At 45.3% G+C, this 17,546-nt stretch overlaps 1 protein-coding gene across 2 annotated transcripts in view; it reads left to right on the forward strand.

Annotated features, from left to right (window-relative positions):
- Positions 1–17,546, forward strand: part of LOC149370511 (MAM and LDL-receptor class A domain-containing protein 1-like) — a 170,322-nt gene that overhangs the window by 46,548 nt on the left and 106,228 nt on the right. Inside the window, exons 16-22 of one of the 2 annotated variants that reach the window (XM_089562038.1) lie at positions 1,502–1,624; positions 4,945–5,084; positions 7,219–7,329; positions 10,034–10,250; positions 12,033–12,191; positions 13,043–13,258; positions 14,422–14,463. In XM_089562038.1, the coding sequence (XP_089418164.1) occupies positions 1,502–1,624; positions 4,945–5,084; positions 7,219–7,329; positions 10,034–10,250; positions 12,033–12,191; positions 13,043–13,258; positions 14,422–14,463 (1,008 nt within the window). The remainder of the gene's footprint in view (positions 1–1,501; positions 1,625–4,944; positions 5,085–7,218; positions 7,330–10,033; positions 10,251–12,032; positions 12,192–13,042; positions 13,259–14,421; positions 14,464–17,546) is intronic. The other variant, XM_089562044.1, reaches the window with a different exon arrangement.

Below are 17,546 nucleotides of genomic sequence, written 5' to 3' on the forward strand. Positions count from 1 at the left end.
GTTCGGAGAAGCGTCGCGTAAGATGCAGCCAATAGGAGGATGCTCGGCTAAGTTCGGAAAAATTTCGCGCCAGCTGTAGTAATTGGGAGGGCGACGTTGTGGGTGACCGTTTCCAAACCTAACAGAGGAACTGCTCATGATGAAATGAAATAAATGCTGCCGTGACCGGGTTCCGAAGCCGCCGCGCCGTGAGGTCAGCTTCGCTGGCCACCACACGAGAGCACTATGCTATCGCCGCAACCGATCACTCCGTATGTTGAACAGCAGCACACTCTCACCCTGTGCATTGCACCTCGTCGTCTTCATACACTTATGTCTGCGACGCGAACAGGTCAGATAAGCTTAACCTCGATCAGAGCTTAACCTCAGTGTAATATCGTAGCTAGATGTGCCCACGTCCCAGAAAAGCAAAACCCTGAGCAACCAGGCTAGACAGATGCTTTCGCACAATTGCACCCAATTTATTGCTTACAATGAATTTAGCGAATTGGTTAAATATAGGCTCAGCGAATGAAGATGGTCATCGTACTAAGGCGTTTAATTTAATGACAGAACATCAAGTCGCGCTTTCTGGCGGGTTGGTTGGTTCATGGCTGTAAAATATACGTGCGCTATCCGCGTCGAACCTTGCGGTGGAAAGTAAATTCCCCTTATAGAAATGTTGTCAACGCAATGATATTCTGCCACCATATGAAGCCGAAGCTCAGCGGTGCCACTAAACGGCATAATGCGCTGATCTGTGAATTTTAAGAGTAAATATTAACGTACCAATTAGTGTAACAAGATTTCCAAGGCAAAGACGTCAAAGATAGCTGACTGATTGCCAATGGCCCCTTGCTAAACACAGCATCATGTCCAATCACGATACGTTCGTTTGGTTTGGTTTTTATGAGGTTTAATGTTCCAAAGTGACTCAGCCTATGAGGTACGTCGTAGTCTGGGGCTTCGAGCACCTGGGGATCTTTAAGGTGTACTGATATCGTACACAACACGGGCGTTTATAGCATTTCCACGAAACTTACGCTACAGTGCATTTAGCGCAAAGCCACCGCGGTGACTCAGTGGTTATGGTACTCGGCTGCTGACCCGAAAGACGCGGGTTCGATCCCGGCCGCGGCGGTCGGATTTCGATGGAAGCAAAATTCTAGAGGTCCGTGTACTGTGAGATGTCAGTGCACGTTGAAGAACCCCAGGTGGTCGAAGTTTCCGCAGCCCTTCACTGCGGCGTCTCTCGTAGCTTAAGTCGCTTTGGAACGTTAAACCCAATAAACCAAACCAAACAATTTAGGGCAAAAAAATAAAGCAGAGGATTCGCTTCTTTCAGCTCGGACGTGCCAGCGCCTGATTGTTATAGCTCGTGCTCGCCTTTTAAAACTCTCCTTTAGATGAGAAAAAATAAAAACCGCAAAAGCTGAACATTGGCCTAAAAAGAAAGCGGGACGTTTGAGTAACGATTCGAATTTATTTCTTCATTATCTTTAATTGCACCGATCATATCCAGGCTACTGCGACTTTGAGTTCGACGATTGCGGCTGGGTGAATGCCAACGGCTGGGAGCACAAATTTAGGCAGTATTCGTCTCACGACCGGGATCAACATGTTCGCTCCGGACCTGTCAATTCAGGTAAGAGAATACGTTCATATGCTTCAATTCCCTTCGTTGCTGTTCTACAGGAAGAAGCTATGGGACCATAGAGCGAAGAGATAAAGGAAAGATAGAAATCTAACCTAGTGAAGAGCTGGATTTGCAGCCTTGCAAAAATACACAACACAGAAGTAGAGAAGAAAAAAGAGAGGAAAGAATAAAGGCATAGCAAGCAAATGGAGTAATGATCTCTATAGAGAGCACCCGTTCTAAATGACTATTCACTGGAAAGAAAACTTTCGATTTTTCAGAGACTAACATTTCATTTAAAGTCTGAAGAAGCAGTCCTTTTCTGTTAAAGTAGTTTTTCAAAAAAATTCATGCAAGGAGGCGAGTCGAACAAAAGTATTTTTGTGCGAAATCCTGTTTTGCTCCATCATTCGATGAAAGAAATCGAAGCCGCCGTGGTGGCTCAGTTGTGATGGTGCTCGACTGCTGACCCGAAAGACGCGGGCTCGATCGCGGCCGCGGCGTTCGCATTTTAATCGAGACGAATTGCTGGAGTTCCGTGTACCGTGGGTGGTCAGTGCCGGTTAAAGAACCCCAGGTGATAACAATTATCCTTAGCGCTCCACTGCGGCGGTCCTCATAGCCTGAGTCGCTTTGGGAGGTTAAACGTCATAAACTATAAACCACAATGAAGTGGAATAGCATATTTTCCTCATTTTCCTTTTATATCATTGAAGTAAATGTTTTATCAAGTGTCGTTTAAAAAGAGATGGCAGCCATATAAACTCGCAATATTATCGATTTTCGTTTACTGTGTAGCCGGCAGGAAAAATAACTTGAACACCGAGAAGGACTCATAGCATCGCACGGGCGAAAACAGCACTACCCTTTTTCGGTGAATTTAGGTCATTTTGCCATCGTCACAGCTTTTCGTGTGGTGTGCTCTAGTTAATGACTGATCACATTTGCAGTGGCTTATAGCCTTGTTCGCTCATCTTTTCGCTCGGCGCTTCCAAACTCTTAGAGCCAGTAGTACTTTAACCGTGTCTGGGCAAGTGAGATGGATTATATAAAAGATAGGAATGCGCAGCTATGTCTGAAATGTAAGCTTTATATAGACGCTCACCAATATGAGAAGGCGGGCAAGCCGGCTAAACGCGCCGCTAATGAAACTCGAGGGGGAATGGGAGACTGTTATGGCGTGTCACAAAGCTGAAGCAGAGAGTGACGCGTAGTGCGCTGCACATCATGAAAAAGGAGTGTGCCTGAACGCGGCCGCAACGAAAGCGCCAGAAGTTGCAAGAAATCCGAGCAGTCTGTCCTATTAAGAAATGGGACTCAAACCCCCGAGAACAGCCAGAGTTACTGCTCCAAGGGGACTGAGAGCTTCATGCAGCCGTTATTACCTGAGTTCGTCTTAGGAAGGCTTCGAACATGCTACCCGTAATGGGGCAGAGAAGGTCCAACGAAGCTCTCAGTTCAGTAGGCTTCTTGTAAGCATCCTGAATGTGCGTTGCATATGCGCAGTAGGGGCTCCGGTTGGGGGAATGCTTTTAGTGCATGAAAGGGCTCTACGAATGCCCATTCTTTGTAAAATGCCAGACCACGCGTTATTTTTTCAAATTGCACTGTGCCTTTGCCTTGCCTCCAACACAATGCGGTGAGAGCGAAGTGGGCTTGAAATGATCGATTATCCTGGCACCTTCTACGGTGATAGCTTGAGTTTCAGCGTTGCTTCTTCGAACACGTTACATGGCATGCTAATCACGCTCGTAAGTTATGCCTTGGTATGCCCTAAACAAGAAGGCAGACTGGTGTTAATGGCTCTGTTGTTTAAACTCCTTCCAGGCTAGCCTTCACCACAGGACGCCGACTGATAGGTGCCGACTGATAGCGCGTTATCTTTTGGGTTTGTGTATTCAAATTAATAAAACTAATCCTGCATACAAGAGCTCCGGCACAGGCATGTGTTCGTGCACAATCTGGATGCATTATGCATGAAAGAAGACTGCCAGGTCAACTGATTGAAGTCGACGCTCGCACGCCCCGCTTACTCCTAGTCCAGACATCACTTCGGGTGCGTAATATAAGCTGAATAATCCGAAAGGAATAAGCAAAGAAGACTCCTGAAGGACTTCGAATTAAAGTTTAATGAACTAGTAACTTCACAGCACAGTTGAAGCAAGAATCTGCTATATTGTCTTTTGAAGTGCTTGAGTAAAACCCTCAATTGATCTTCTAACCAATCCGACTTGACCACCTGGTCACCTGCGCCTTCACACGCTTAAGTTTTCCTCATTACTATTCTACATTTCAAGGCTGCTGATTTTGTGAAGTTTTGAGCACATTTCCTTGCCGCTTATAGCTAGAATGCATAAATTTGCCCCAACACCGATATCCTGAATCTTTTGCCATTATTTGACTGGTTGCTTGAAATGCACGTGTTTGATTAGGTACCATGAAATGCAGTTGCGATGAAAAGACTGCAGTCTGCAAATAGACTGCAACACTACTGCAAACTGCAATCTCGCATTCTAAAGAAACCTACCTGGCACTGCGGCAAGCTGAACGTGGATGTACTGAAATCCAGAGGATACATACCACGGATGCTCTCAGAATCCCCACTTAAATCAACACCTCAATAAAAGCACAACCCCGTGCGCTTTTCCTGGTTTCAGTGACTGTTAACTTGTTTCTCATTTGTGTCTTGACTATTCTCCATGAAGATTTCAATGCCTGCTTATATAGCAGCAAAACGCTACCAAGACACGTTTTACAATCAGGTGAACGCGAAATGATTCGTCGGCGCCACGTAGGATATAAGCTGAGGAGGTGGTACGTGCACCTTTCACCAAACTAACCAAATCACACCATGTCTCTTCGTAATCAGCACACGTGCATTAATTGCACGAGTGGAAGCTTGGGCGAGTTGGTGACGGTTCACTTGCCACGTAGCGCTAAACAGACACGGACAAAGGGAGACACGTGCAAAGACACGCAAAAAGAAGATACGTGCCTCAGTGATGCCTCATTGTCTCTATCTTACAAGGAAATGCTTCTCACATCTGCTAATCCATAAATGCTGTATGACTGCTTCCTTATTTCAAAGGTTTTGATTTCCTCTCCTCTGATAAGAGAGGGCTTATATGGCCTAGGTTTCATGCAATAAACTTTAGTTGTAAGTTAGCGCCCGTCCTCTTTGTCTCCCTGGGTCCGTGTCTGTTTAGCGCTATGTGGCAAGTGAATTCATTGTTTGCGATGACATCCTTTAGGGTGGTAGTCTGATCAGAAAATATGTTGGATTGCACCAGACAACGGCAGTGCTAGCCTGTTTCGCTGTTTTCACGCAGCTTTCGCCTTGACAACCAAGCAGTCCTCATGCGTCGACTCTGACTGCACGGTAAGGAGTCCCACGTGGACGGGACAGAGCGGACCGCAGTGTCTCGAGTTCTGGTACTTGCCAGCTGCAAGTAAGGACGCCCAGCTAAAGGTGAGCGCACTGCTTCCTGAACCCCGGTAGAAACGTATCCGCGTAAATTTCGCTGCCGAGTGCACCGTTTCAGATTTCAAGCAATAAATAATTATAATTTTTGTAAAGTTTTTCATTACGCTAGCACTAAAACTTCCACTCACCGATTTCGCCACTGTATGTCCGGAAATGGGATTTGCTTGAGAAGAGAAATCGTGTAGCATAAGCCCTACCGGTGGGGACACCTGCCATCGCAGGGCAGTAGCGCATTGCTAAACCTCTGCAGCATGCGTCAGGAGTAGTATGAGGACTCGCACCGATCTATGAATGTAAAGCAGAGAATGAACAATTCCGCATGTACTGGTACTAACTAACTTAAGCTATTGGGTCATTCTCTTAAGGCGAAGCTGAAGCGTCGCTTCCAATTTTAGTGCTATTGCACTAAGGCCCCTAGTCACAGATTCGCCAATCTTTCAAGCCTGCTTGACACTGAAAAGCTAACCTCGAACCGAAACCGAAGTGAAACTCGAGGTATTAGCGCACCTAATTCACATTTGGCCTAGCCTCGCTGAATCGTCCGTCACTTTTTGATAAGGGAGTTCTTTGGTGTCGCGTGTGAGAGAGAGAGAAATCCTTTGAATAAAAACAGAGAATTTAGCCGGCGTTTAAATATCACTGGAATGCTACTCTGCATGGGGAAGAAAATATGGGAGACAAAGAGGGAAGGATAGCAGTGCAGAAAAGGTAAAATAAAAGAAATAAAAATGGAAGAAGATGAAATGGTCGCGTGAATGTAGCTGTAACGTGGAAAAGAGGAGTAGGGCCGACAACAACGCATTTTCGTAGCACGAGCTTTTTAGTTTAGGTCCCATGTTAAGCGCACTCGTCGCCGTCCGTGCACAGGCAACACATTACATGTGGCCGGTCTATGAGGGTTAAGTAGGAGAGCACGAGCAACAGACGGAAGCTTGTAGAAGGAAAGTCCTGTAGCGGCTTGTTGAGAGGTGGGTCTTGCCATTTACGGTGGCGTGATCGGGGGGGGGGACTAAGCTGCATGTGCAGGCGTTTGCAGAGCAGAGGTCTCCGCAGGTATGATAAAAACACATATCATGACGTCGCACATTAGCTGCGTTGCAGAGAGACCATGACGAGTTTATGGATGCAGCCGAGGCGAAGCGGTGTGCTCGGAAAGCCTCGCGTTTGCGGGAGGCCTCAGCCAATAAACATGAGGCGGGTGGAAGGAAGCGAACTCCCTTGTGACGCTGCCATCAAAGGTACTGCGCAACAAGATCCGCATGTTTCTTCCTGCTCTTTCGCTGATCGCAAAGGTCTCATTGTTGCCGTCCTATAATCATGAAGAAATAATCCCTTCGTGCATTTGCGAATGGCATCATCACTGCGTTAGTAATTTTGAGCACTAATGACTCGTCGTATGTTAGGAGCAATGGTCCGTGCTTTGTTTATTAAACTCGAAAAAAAATATACCTATATAGAAATATAAAGCGAGTAAGCTGTTTCTAGCGCATTCCATTTTATAAAACGGTGCATGCTACAGGGGCGGTTACTTCCTTTTTACTCCTTTCTGCTGAGAGAACTTTTTTTTATTAAAGGTGATAATGCCTTCCAGGTATGTTTGTTGAGAGGAGAACAGTGTAGACGAAAAGCAAATAGCGTGAGTTTGGCTCACGACTGGTTCAGTGCCCATAGGATGTTCTTTTTCATGCTGTTGTTGCCAATACGAGACATATTTTTATGATCACTGGGAAGTGCTTCGTAGGCGGGAATGACACAGAAATAATTGCAGTAGTACTGCCCAGTGTCGATAAATAAACTGGTTCCTAATAAATATTCGCGTACCAAATAAAAATTATTTGCAATGTTGCGGTGAATTTGTTGCCATTGACAGAGTTGGAAACAAAAAAAGCTATGAACACTAAACACACAAAAGCAAGAATGGAAACTGTTGTTAATGTTTTCATGCAAAAAAACATTTACTGTCTTTCAACCGCCTATCTGTGTAAACACATGTTTCGTAGCCAGCTAGGCTTAAATTGCATTATGTTGGCGCCTAATGAGAGAAGTAACAACTGTATAAATGTCCAATTATGCTCTCTATTTCGAGGGATGTCACCGACGCGCTCTTCTCTCCACTCAGGTGGAAGTGGTGGCGAATGGCAAGAGCGAAAACCTCTGGAGTATGCCAGTACATTCGCAGAGAGAATGGACCTCGGCGAGAGTGCAGTTTGTTCAGGAGAACACGTTCCAGGTAAGCAACACAGCAAGGCGAAAGTGGAACTGACGCTTTTCAATTGCTCCCATTTCTGTGGCGCAAATATGCTTTCAGTCGGAAGACACGCGATCGCCTTTTGCTTGCAACTACGCCGATAAAAAACCTTAGTATCATCGTGTGTCTTCTTTGTGCTGTTGCGTCTCGATTGTTCGGTATGGCCGTCTAACAGACAGCTATATCAAAAATCAAGCGCTTACGTGAAGGTTTCCTGCGTACAGTACATTCCCTTCCAACCTCACCTGTAACAAGACGATCATCGCTATACCGCAGGTACTCCTTTGCACTCATAGCGTGTCATATTATGGGAATCGACTTTAAGAACACAAGGTGTAATAAACCAGACCATGCCAGAGCTTCCTGTATGTGTTCATTGTAGCACTGCTACTTCTTGTCTGCTCACAAGCGGAATAAATTCTTGAGCGTATCTAAAAGCTTGTAGAGTCATACAGAACGACTGAACCTTTCTAATAACAAGAAATCTGCCGAAAATCGTAACAAATAATTCCGATTTTTTAACGGTTCATTGTTATACCTATAGCTAATGACCTCTTACATGGAGGACTACCATCCTCGCGATGACGCACACTTCAGTGGATGGCTGCATATTCACGTAGCTCGTCGACGGTATATTAACGTCCCGAAAATCTCACAGCTCTTAGAGGAAATCTCACAGCTGTAGTTATAATGATAGAAAGCAGGTTGCGGGGGATAAAGATACCGCGGCGTTCGTCATAGTTGCGTCGTTAGTATAGATTTTTACGACGTGGATCACGGGTTTCAAGGTTTTGCGTTTCACAGTATAAAGTATAAAGTGCCCTATAAATGCTTATCTCTTCACTAAAAAATAATATAAAATTGTACATTTCGCGACGTTTAGACAGATTACATTTAAGGGTGTGGTCACTGGTACCGGATATCAGAAAACAGGCAGCCTCGTAGGAAGAAAGTTGCTGGAAATTAAGATACCTTTGCGGTCTTTATAGTTGCTCCGTGCGTGTTGATTTTGACCACGGAGATCACGAGTGCCGCGGTTTCACGTCCCACAGTTTAGTACATAAAAAAATGCACGCTGAATGCTTCTACCGATATAAAATGATATATAATTTACCTGGCGAGGCGTTTAGACTGGTTATTTCCAATAGCGCAGCCATAGGTGACGGACTTCAGAAAACAGGCGGCTTGCTTCCGCCTAGAGCTGCATTCACGCTTTCGTTTACATTTTAGTGTATAACGAGTCTCAGGATAGGAAGAAGTTGCCATGGTCGTAGTTGGCGCGGTTGTGTCAGATTTATCACCGATGGCGTTTGCTTGTGGTCTTGGGAAAAATAGAGTGCTCACTAAGGGGCGTGTGTGCATTTGAAAAATTCCCCCCACCACATTCCTGAAGCAAGCCACTTTGTGCAAGTCTTAAATGTGCTTGCCTGCATTATACGCGCCGTAAAAATATCTTATTAAATCTGTTGCTCATATTTTTCTTCTAATAAACGGAGGCTACCGATATGCCAAATTAAACGTACTTTTTATATATTCAGACAAAAAATGAAGGGGGGGGGGGGAGGGGACTGTATTCTACATGCAGCCATTATCCATTTCCTATTTCGAACCCAGTATGTTCTCTGACATTGGTCACTGACGTTCAGTGACCTAGACGCGGCTTTCAAGCTTTCAAGAGAACCACCGGACAGTTAGTTGCCTACCGGATCTCACTCAGGGCTACAGATCGCAGCCAATGGTGACTATTGCGTACGGCGAGTGGCGAAAGCTTTTTTGTCGGCGTTTGACCCGCTACCTTGCGAATTCTGGGAATGCTCGCTTGCTGCTTTCGTCTGGTGCTGACTTCAAGCCAAATGAAATGGTAAAGGGGAATTGGGGCCTTATAGAAATGGCACATGGTTAGTCTGACTTGCTGATGGCGCTTCCCTTTAACGTCTAAGTTGGTAACGTCTAAGTTGGTAAGCAGCGGGAGAAGTTCACAAAAGAGATTAAAACACATGTTAAATGACGAAGCTTACATGGCAAGAAAAGTGGTTACATAGAGAAAATTAACTGTCGGCCATTCAGCAAATTCCATAGCAAGCGTTTCACTAAAAAAAAAACAACGCTAATTTTACTTCCCCATTTTGCTTTCTTCATATTGTGTAATTTTTTTTACATATGCCGTTAAGCTTTATTACAATTGTAAAAATACTGGAAGTAAAAAACTGGGCTGTATGATGGTTTCTATCCGTTACGTAGGCAGTATAGAGCGTAGGCAGTTACCTTTCATCTTGAGACGTCTTGTCTTAATTGCCTATAAACGGTTTTTTTTCCAACCAAACCACCTAATTTCGTTTTACAATTGAATTACTTTAATGTCTGCGTCCGTCAAAACACATCACATATATAGACAGCGTGCGTGTGTGCTACATTTTTAAGTGGATCAGTAAATGGGGCCTCTCTTATTTCAGTGCTGCATTGGTTTAAAATGGTGCACATTTATTGCACAATGCGCCTCAAATGTTCTGAAACGGTCTAGTCGATACATGTAAAAGGACCACGTAAGCTTACAGCGTTTTGACTCTGGACGGCATTCGAGTTTGGCAGTCCGTTTTATTGGAAGCGCCATTTGCGATAGGCTGAGTGAAAGCACCTAACCTCTACTGCCCTTTTGCCATACTTGTTCTATCACCCGCGCTCGCAGGTTCTGTTCCGAGCAAGACTTCCGCCGCAGAAAGTTCAGTCGTTCAGCCTCGATGACGTGGCACTGCGACCCGAGCCATGCGTCCACCTCGCCGAGTGCAACTTCACTGACGGCCTCTGCGGCTACGTCAACAGATTTCAGGGCGACTTCCGCTGGCTCGTCGGCACTGGTCGTCTCGAAAACCCTAGTCTGCAGCCTTCCAATCCAATTCCTGCAGGTACACTTGCAATCTTCTATAATGATGACTGGAATCAGCGCAAAGACTAAGACTAGGGGAAAAAATGCCAATTTGGATGAATGGCTAGCGCATGTATAATTTCTGCCGGGGCTAAGTACGCTGCAAGTCGTTATTCTACCTATGAAAAATTCGTTACCTCTCGTGATGTCCACAGTGAGGCAGAGCAAAAAAATTTCACCACTTAGATGTGATGAATGCAAATCCCAGTCAGAGGTTGTCGTACCTGACTGCACGAGAAAAAAAAAACAGATTTATTTACATTGACAGGAAAGTGCCGATGTCAAACGTGTATGTGAAAGATATACATAAGTGCATTTTCTTGAGAGAAATGATAGTGTACCATGCAGGGAAAATTGCGCAGAAACGTAAATAAGCTTGAAAAACAAAAAAACGTTATCACCTGCCTTCACCTTTAAATAAGTCAGCATTAGGTTGCTAGTCCGGCGCTGTCCTTTCAAGCGAGGCTGTTAGCATTCAGAATTTTGCGGACTACCCGGACTTCCCATGGCGAGTGCCAAATTCCGAGTGGTCCTGGCTGGGGCCAGAACTTCCAGATTTTCGCTCTGCCAAGGCTCAAGCGTCATCATACTACGAAGCACAATTACTAGCGTTATGTGCGAGCCATTTCATACTGAGCGAGTTAGCTCGCACCCACTTAATACGTAAAGGAGAAACCAAAATTGATTTAAACATTTCAAGGGAAACAATTTTATTTACGATTCTTAATATGGCTTCTTTTGCCACTTCATTTTCACGTATATTCCTGGTTTGTCAACTCCTCATCCATTCCATCCTCCTAAACCATCTTTGAACTCGACATGCTTGAATGTAAAGTCAGAAACCCTATTTAGAAATCTCCAAGGAGGGAGTCTACTATCAGCTTCACAAGAGCAACATGTCGGGATAATTGGTACGGCATGAAGAACAAACCAGCGCGAGGAGCAGGGATAAATACGAGTATTCAAGCACAAACGAGCACTGGTCACAAGACTTGGGTCAGAAGCTGTTCTTCGCTCTGTTTTGGCAGTTATATGGTCAGCTTGGTGAGCTGAAGGTGCATTGCTGAATACGGAATGTTTCGATGTTAGAAAGACCAATGATCGGGGAAACTTCTAGTGCGGAGCAATACTTGAACTCTTTTCTCTTAAACTTTTCGTCCTTATCTGCTTGTAACACGAAGCGTTCGCAACGAGATCTACTGCCCCTTGATTGGCTGCAGCCACCCGGAAAGGTCCTCAGCGAAAACCTTGCTGAAGTGACGCATAGCGCAGCAAACCACCGGGACTTCCAGTGCTTCAGAGTGTAGCCGCTGCAATCAATTTTCCCGGCCCAACATTCCGTGGGCGCCTGTGTATGAGCGTGAATCTTGTTGAGATAAGTTTTAGGGATTTTCCGGCAAAAAAAAAGACACTCATAGAAGGAAGCGGTTCACCTAAAAAACTCAGCATAACGAGCGCATGGACGAAGTCATTAAACAGATGCATGTCTTCTTCTTGTGAGCAATACCATGACCATGCAAAACCTCTGCTGAGGTATCCTTCAATCTTGGGAGAAAAGGAAACAAAATAAAACAAAGGAACGCCGAATATGAAAAAACGTTAAAGTGATTTAGTTCACTGGGATGATGTACAGGGCCGTAAAGAATGCCGACTTACTTCCATCTCTAAATGAATGCTAAACACAGTCGGTCAAGCTTCACACGCTGCTACTGTTGCTAATGGGAAAAATGGGCTGAATTTCCACTTCTTTGCGCATACGCAGTTACGTCGTTTGCCTACCTCGACCTGACAACGGGCAGGAAAGATAACCTGCCGATTCCAAAATCTCAGCTCGTGAAGGCAGTGACTCTACTCAGCGCGCCGTTTGACGTCAACGATGACCAGAAGAAAATTGTCGTCCAGTACTTTAGGAATGGGCCAGGTGAGTTCACCCTGCCTCATTTGGATTTATATGAAATTGTTAACAAAGCAGAAACGTGCTGGTTCGCCTGAATGGGGAGCTTTCCGTGCAGCTCATTGTTTGAAGCGGCCCGTGGGGCGGTTTGCATAATCCAAGGCATTTGGAAGTTCACGTATCTTTTGCCTGTTCTTCTGACTGTGTAGAATAATAGGATACTCTCCACTTTGTGGTAGTATCATTAAGACATGGCCTTGCACGCACTCATTTATCTCTTGCTTATTAAGTAAAACCACTACGCTCTGTTTTGGATAAATGCTATACTGCTATCTTTACGCTATTTTGTGTAGCTGAGAGCAAAGTTTGGGCATTCATGAATTGATTACTTCATTACCACATGTTAAATGCGCTGTTTTTCTTTTTTTCTAACGAATTTCCTTCTTGACGTATAGTATCCAAAAGTCATTGGCAAATTCAGTGGAGAAATAACCATACAGCTTGCACCCGCCTCACCTGCGGGAGGTGCGGCGTTGGATCGCCAGTCCCGCCGGGTACCGACCGGTGATACAATCGGTGCAATCTTTCCTCTGGCCTGGTGCTCGGTTTTCCTAAAAACTTTCAAAATGTATAAGATGAAAAATGAAATTGAAAAAGAATTATTATTCCACAAAGAAAGTATCGGTAGTAATTATATACGCTCGCGAATCTAACTACCATTTAGAGTGGGGAGGCAGCTTTGAGAAGAGAAAGTACTTTGATTGATAGCATAAAACGTAGTCGCGCATGGAGTGTCAATGAACTTCGCTAATCGAGAAATGTTCACATCAAATGACGTCACGCGGCTCAGCGTAGTATTGTTTCATGGCATGTTGCAGACATCGTTGCGGCCAACTTGACAGTGGTGTGCCACGGGGATGGCACCTCGCCGGAAGGCCTAACCCAGTATTCTCAGGAGCTGGCCGAAGTGTCGGAGTGGACAGTGGTGGGCGTATCCCTCAAGCGCGGCATTAACTGCCGGATGGCGGTGGAAGTGACTCGCGGAGAAAGGACCGACGGAGCGATGGCCGTGAACAGCATCCAACTCGTGCCAGGTACTCTAAATTGCCATCCATTGTCAATTGTTTGCGCCGTCGCCTTATCTTGCAGCCCCATAGCCGGATGCTATGGGGCTAGAGCTAGAGCTCTAGCCCACTAGAGCTTACGCGAAGCCAATTTCCGCCCTATTTCTGGCATGTGCCCCCTCCGCACACACGCATGCGTGCAAGCGCACATGCACGAACGGAGCAACTCGCACACATGAAGGGTTTTTATTATGCGCCAATTATTGATTATGCTTCGGTTCCTGATATCTAGTAATTTAACTTTGAGTAGCTATCCGAGCATATGTCTGAATATTATAACGAAAATTCTCTCTCTGACATAGGGCGTGTCCACAACAAGGCTGCATTTTGATGTAGCTGGCCGTAGCGTCTCCCGCTGTCTTTATCTCAATCTAGTCCAAAGTGTGTAGTAAGCTCTTGTACGGTACTCTTTTGAGAGGTGCTTTTGGCGATAAAAATGCCGTATTTGTGGTCATTTAAATTATCCTGTCTAATGTGCAACGTTCCCTTCTGCTCGTGTGGGTAAAATCTTGTGTGCGGGTAAAATGACTATGACGCTCACATAGAGAGCCTGGAATATTCTGAGCGGAAGTATTGGGCAGAAAAAAAGGTGGCAGTTTGTTCACTGCTTCATGAACTTGAACTTTTGCACTTTTTTCTTGTTTGGTTTCTTTGAACTATTTATATTCAAATTATTTGTGTTAATGCAGGAAGTGATGGTTGCACAATAAGTTGGGGTCTTTATGATGCTTAAAATACGAACCTCCGTAGCGGAGCGATATGAATAAATCATTGGAAGTAGCCAAAAAGTTTGTATAAAGCAACATGCTGGTAACCTGGCGTAATGTGTTCTGTTGAATTGCTGATAGTAAGGTTAGCCTGTTCAATAAATTAAAGCTATTCGTAACGTGGATCGCTAGCCCTACTTAGAGACTCTAACGGACTTATAACTAGTAAAATGATCGACAACGTACACTTACGTTCAAACACCTGTGTGTTTAAGTAAAATACAGTGAACATTAAGATACAACCGGAACTTCTGCCGACATCAAGCCTTCTTTAAATATTTTTCGAAATGTCGCGCTGACTACTATAGCTCAAGCTTTGGGTGCGTTCGCATGGGCTGTCACTCACATGAATCTTTTTTGTTGCAGTAGTGCCAGACGTTCGACCAGGAACCGAGAAAGATTCAGCAAGTGAGTGCGCATTTCCATAGACTTTCTGTATGGGGGTTTTGAGTATAGGAGTTTCTTTTTAACAGCATATTTCGCTGGGCTAGTTGGTGGAGCATTGTCTAACAAAAGTTAAATTCAGCGCTAATTTAACACAAACCACACAGAAAGACAGACAGGACCGTATTTCTGTTCGGTTTGTGTTAAATTAGCGCTGTTTTTACCTTTTGTTAGAGCTTTTTAATGGCTAAGAAAGCCAAATTTAAATGCAGTGGGTGGTCAGCATTTCAGGTTTTTGCCACTCTGCAGCAGCTTGGGATCCCATTTTTTCCCCATCAGCATTGCAAGACGGAACAAAGTGGTTTGCAGAGTCTTTGCACCCGGAAGCGTTAAAAATTCTCCGTCTGTCGTTCAAAAATTAAATGCCGTTTATCCAGCCTTCGCTAAGCAAAACTAGTTTTGTAACTTCGCCCTCACACTCTTAACATTTTGTTATCCCCTGGGATTTTGCCTGTGTCTCTCGGGCGTCGATCACAGGGCTGGAACGTCGAATTGATGCCGCGGCTGCGGTATTAAGGCGGAAGCCTTTAATGCCTCATCGTTGTACGCAAGAGCTGTCGACAGAAATGTCACGCTTTTCAGTTGGTCGAAACGGTCGTGACGTCACAGTGCGCGAATTTCAAACGGGCCAATTGTACTTTGGCTACTAACCATGCAACCAATTAAAAGGATGGTTTAGTTAATTGTTTACTTAACCAATTAGTCGAATTGACCTTTCTAGTCAGACCAGATAAATAAAGAAAACCGAATAGGAAATTGGCCGAGCTTGGGAATCGAGCCCCGGTCTCCGGAGTGCGAGTCGAGCACGCTACCACTCCGCCATGCCAGCTTTTTTTTTCCAGCTTTTTTTTTCTTTATTGCCTGGCTTTGGCTCATGACATTGCACAACAAAAATACACATAACGCTATATACATACAACACTGTCGTGGTCAGCCAGCACGAGACTGGCTTCGAATTTTAAGCTCTGCCATGCCAGCACGATGGTTTGGAATGAACAAAGGTGCGTCTAGTGAATATGGTGTCTTCGTTCACTCCCATCTTCCTCCCTTCCCGTTACGGCGAGGTTTAGGTGTCCACCGAGATATGAGAGACAGATACATTTCCTTTCCTCAAAAAATAATTTACCGACGAGCAAGGCGGATTTGTCCGCGTTTCGGATTGGTCCAAATTTTCGTGACGTCACAGCGCGCGAATTTTGACGGGTGTCCACCGAAATATGTGAGGCAGTTACTACTCAACTTCCTTTCCTCAAATACAATTTTCGACTAGTGTCTACTGAGATGTGTGAGACAGTTACTTCCTTTCCTCAAATACAATTTTCATTTTCTTCATTACGGCCCCTCGTTCTTCTTTCACTCACACTTCCTCCCTTCCTGTACGGTCCGGCTCAGGTGTCCACCGAGATGACAGAGATTTACAGCCCCATTTCCTTTCCTCAAAAAGCGTTGGGTTCAAAGGGCAACGCATCGCGCCGATCAGGTGGTGGCGTTCCTTGGACTCCGTGGCCGCGCTACAACACGCTGTCGCGTTCCACTCCTAAAGGCGAAGCTTAAACGTCATTAATTGGCAGTTAATTAATGCACCAACAAAATGTACAGTGAACAATCGCGTAGCAGAATGCAGCACTCAAGCTTTCGCCTTTCACCACTTTAGCCGCTAAAGTTCCTCGTAGTTTTTTGTGGGAGAGATGAAATTCTATAACGAGACCCGTTCTGGGCGATGGCAGGGCACATTAAACAACTTAAGTCTGTCGAAAGTAATTTGTAACTCTCCACTACGGCGGCCATGGTAGCCGACTTGGAGCTTCAGAGCGTTAAAGGAAAGATTTTGTTTTTACGTCAGCTTAATTTTTTAAGGCGCGTTAAATAGGCCCATATGCATATATTTTTAAGAAACAGGGCTTGTAACAATTTTCCGCACGTTTTGAAGTTAACCGCAGTGGCTCAGTGATTATGCTACTGAACTGCTGAACTCTAAAAGGTGGATTCGATCCCGCCAACGGCAGTGGCATTTCAATGGAGGTGAAATGCTAGAGGCCAGAGTGTTATGCGGTGTCAGTGCATAATAAAGAACGCCAGGTGGTGGAAATTACCGGGCCTTCCAATGTGGCGTCCCTCATAGCCTGGGTCGCTTTGGGGTGTTAAAGCCCATATACCAAACCAACCAGATGTCGACTTTTATTCACTGCTGCTAACAGTGATTTTAGCTAGACTAGGTCAAGTTTTATTAAGGAGCATGATGTTACCTGTGTTTTGCCGGCGTTCTTAACGCAACGTGACGAAATGAAACTGCCTTAAACTGCCTTAAAGGGCCACTGACCAGGGTCCGGACATTTTTGAAAAACAAGCCCACTGCATAGATGAGGCATCGAAGATAACCTCTGCAAAATACTAGGGCCATGCGCGCCCCGAAAAGCTGCGAAAATTCAAATCAAAGCCCGCTCGTTCTTTCCTTCAACAAAAACGGCCCGCCCCACTACTCTGAACCCCGTTGACGTCATGAGGGGTTACTTTCGCTAAAGGCACTCCATTGCTGCATCGTTCTGACTGACGGGAGAAGGTTGGGCGTAGCCTTGGCGTCGCGTCGTCTGCACAACGCTTTCCGCAGCGCCTTCTGTTCTGGCTCATGCCTACAAACCCGCATGAAGGAACAAAAAGAAAAAAAAAACTGCGGAGGGAGCGTGCGGCGACAGCCTTGAACCCTAGTCATAAAAAGTAAAAAATAGTAAAACTGAAGGAGTTGGTTCGCCCCCCCCCCCCCCCCCCCCCGCCGTGACACGAGACGCTCTGCGTGCGCGCTCCCTTCTCAGTTTTTTTTCTTCTATGCAAGCCCCCCAAGACAAGGTTTTAAATACTAGTGCAGCAGAGCCTTTCCCTCGCTCGCCCACTTGACCGCTCGGCACAGACACCGCTTATCCTTCATGCATCTTGCGTACGCCTTGACTACAATGAACGACATGGGCTTCGGAGCGGAGAAAAGACACAAACACACAGAACACAAACACACATGAAGAAAAGCAAACGGGCGGTTGCCGGGCCCGCACTTC

This window comes from Amblyomma mixtum, chromosome 1 (genome assembly GCF_055824585.1).
Source record: "Amblyomma mixtum isolate Tamu chromosome 1, ASM5582458v1, whole genome shotgun sequence".
Lineage (NCBI taxonomy): Eukaryota > Metazoa > Arthropoda > Arachnida > Ixodida > Ixodidae > Amblyomma > Amblyomma mixtum.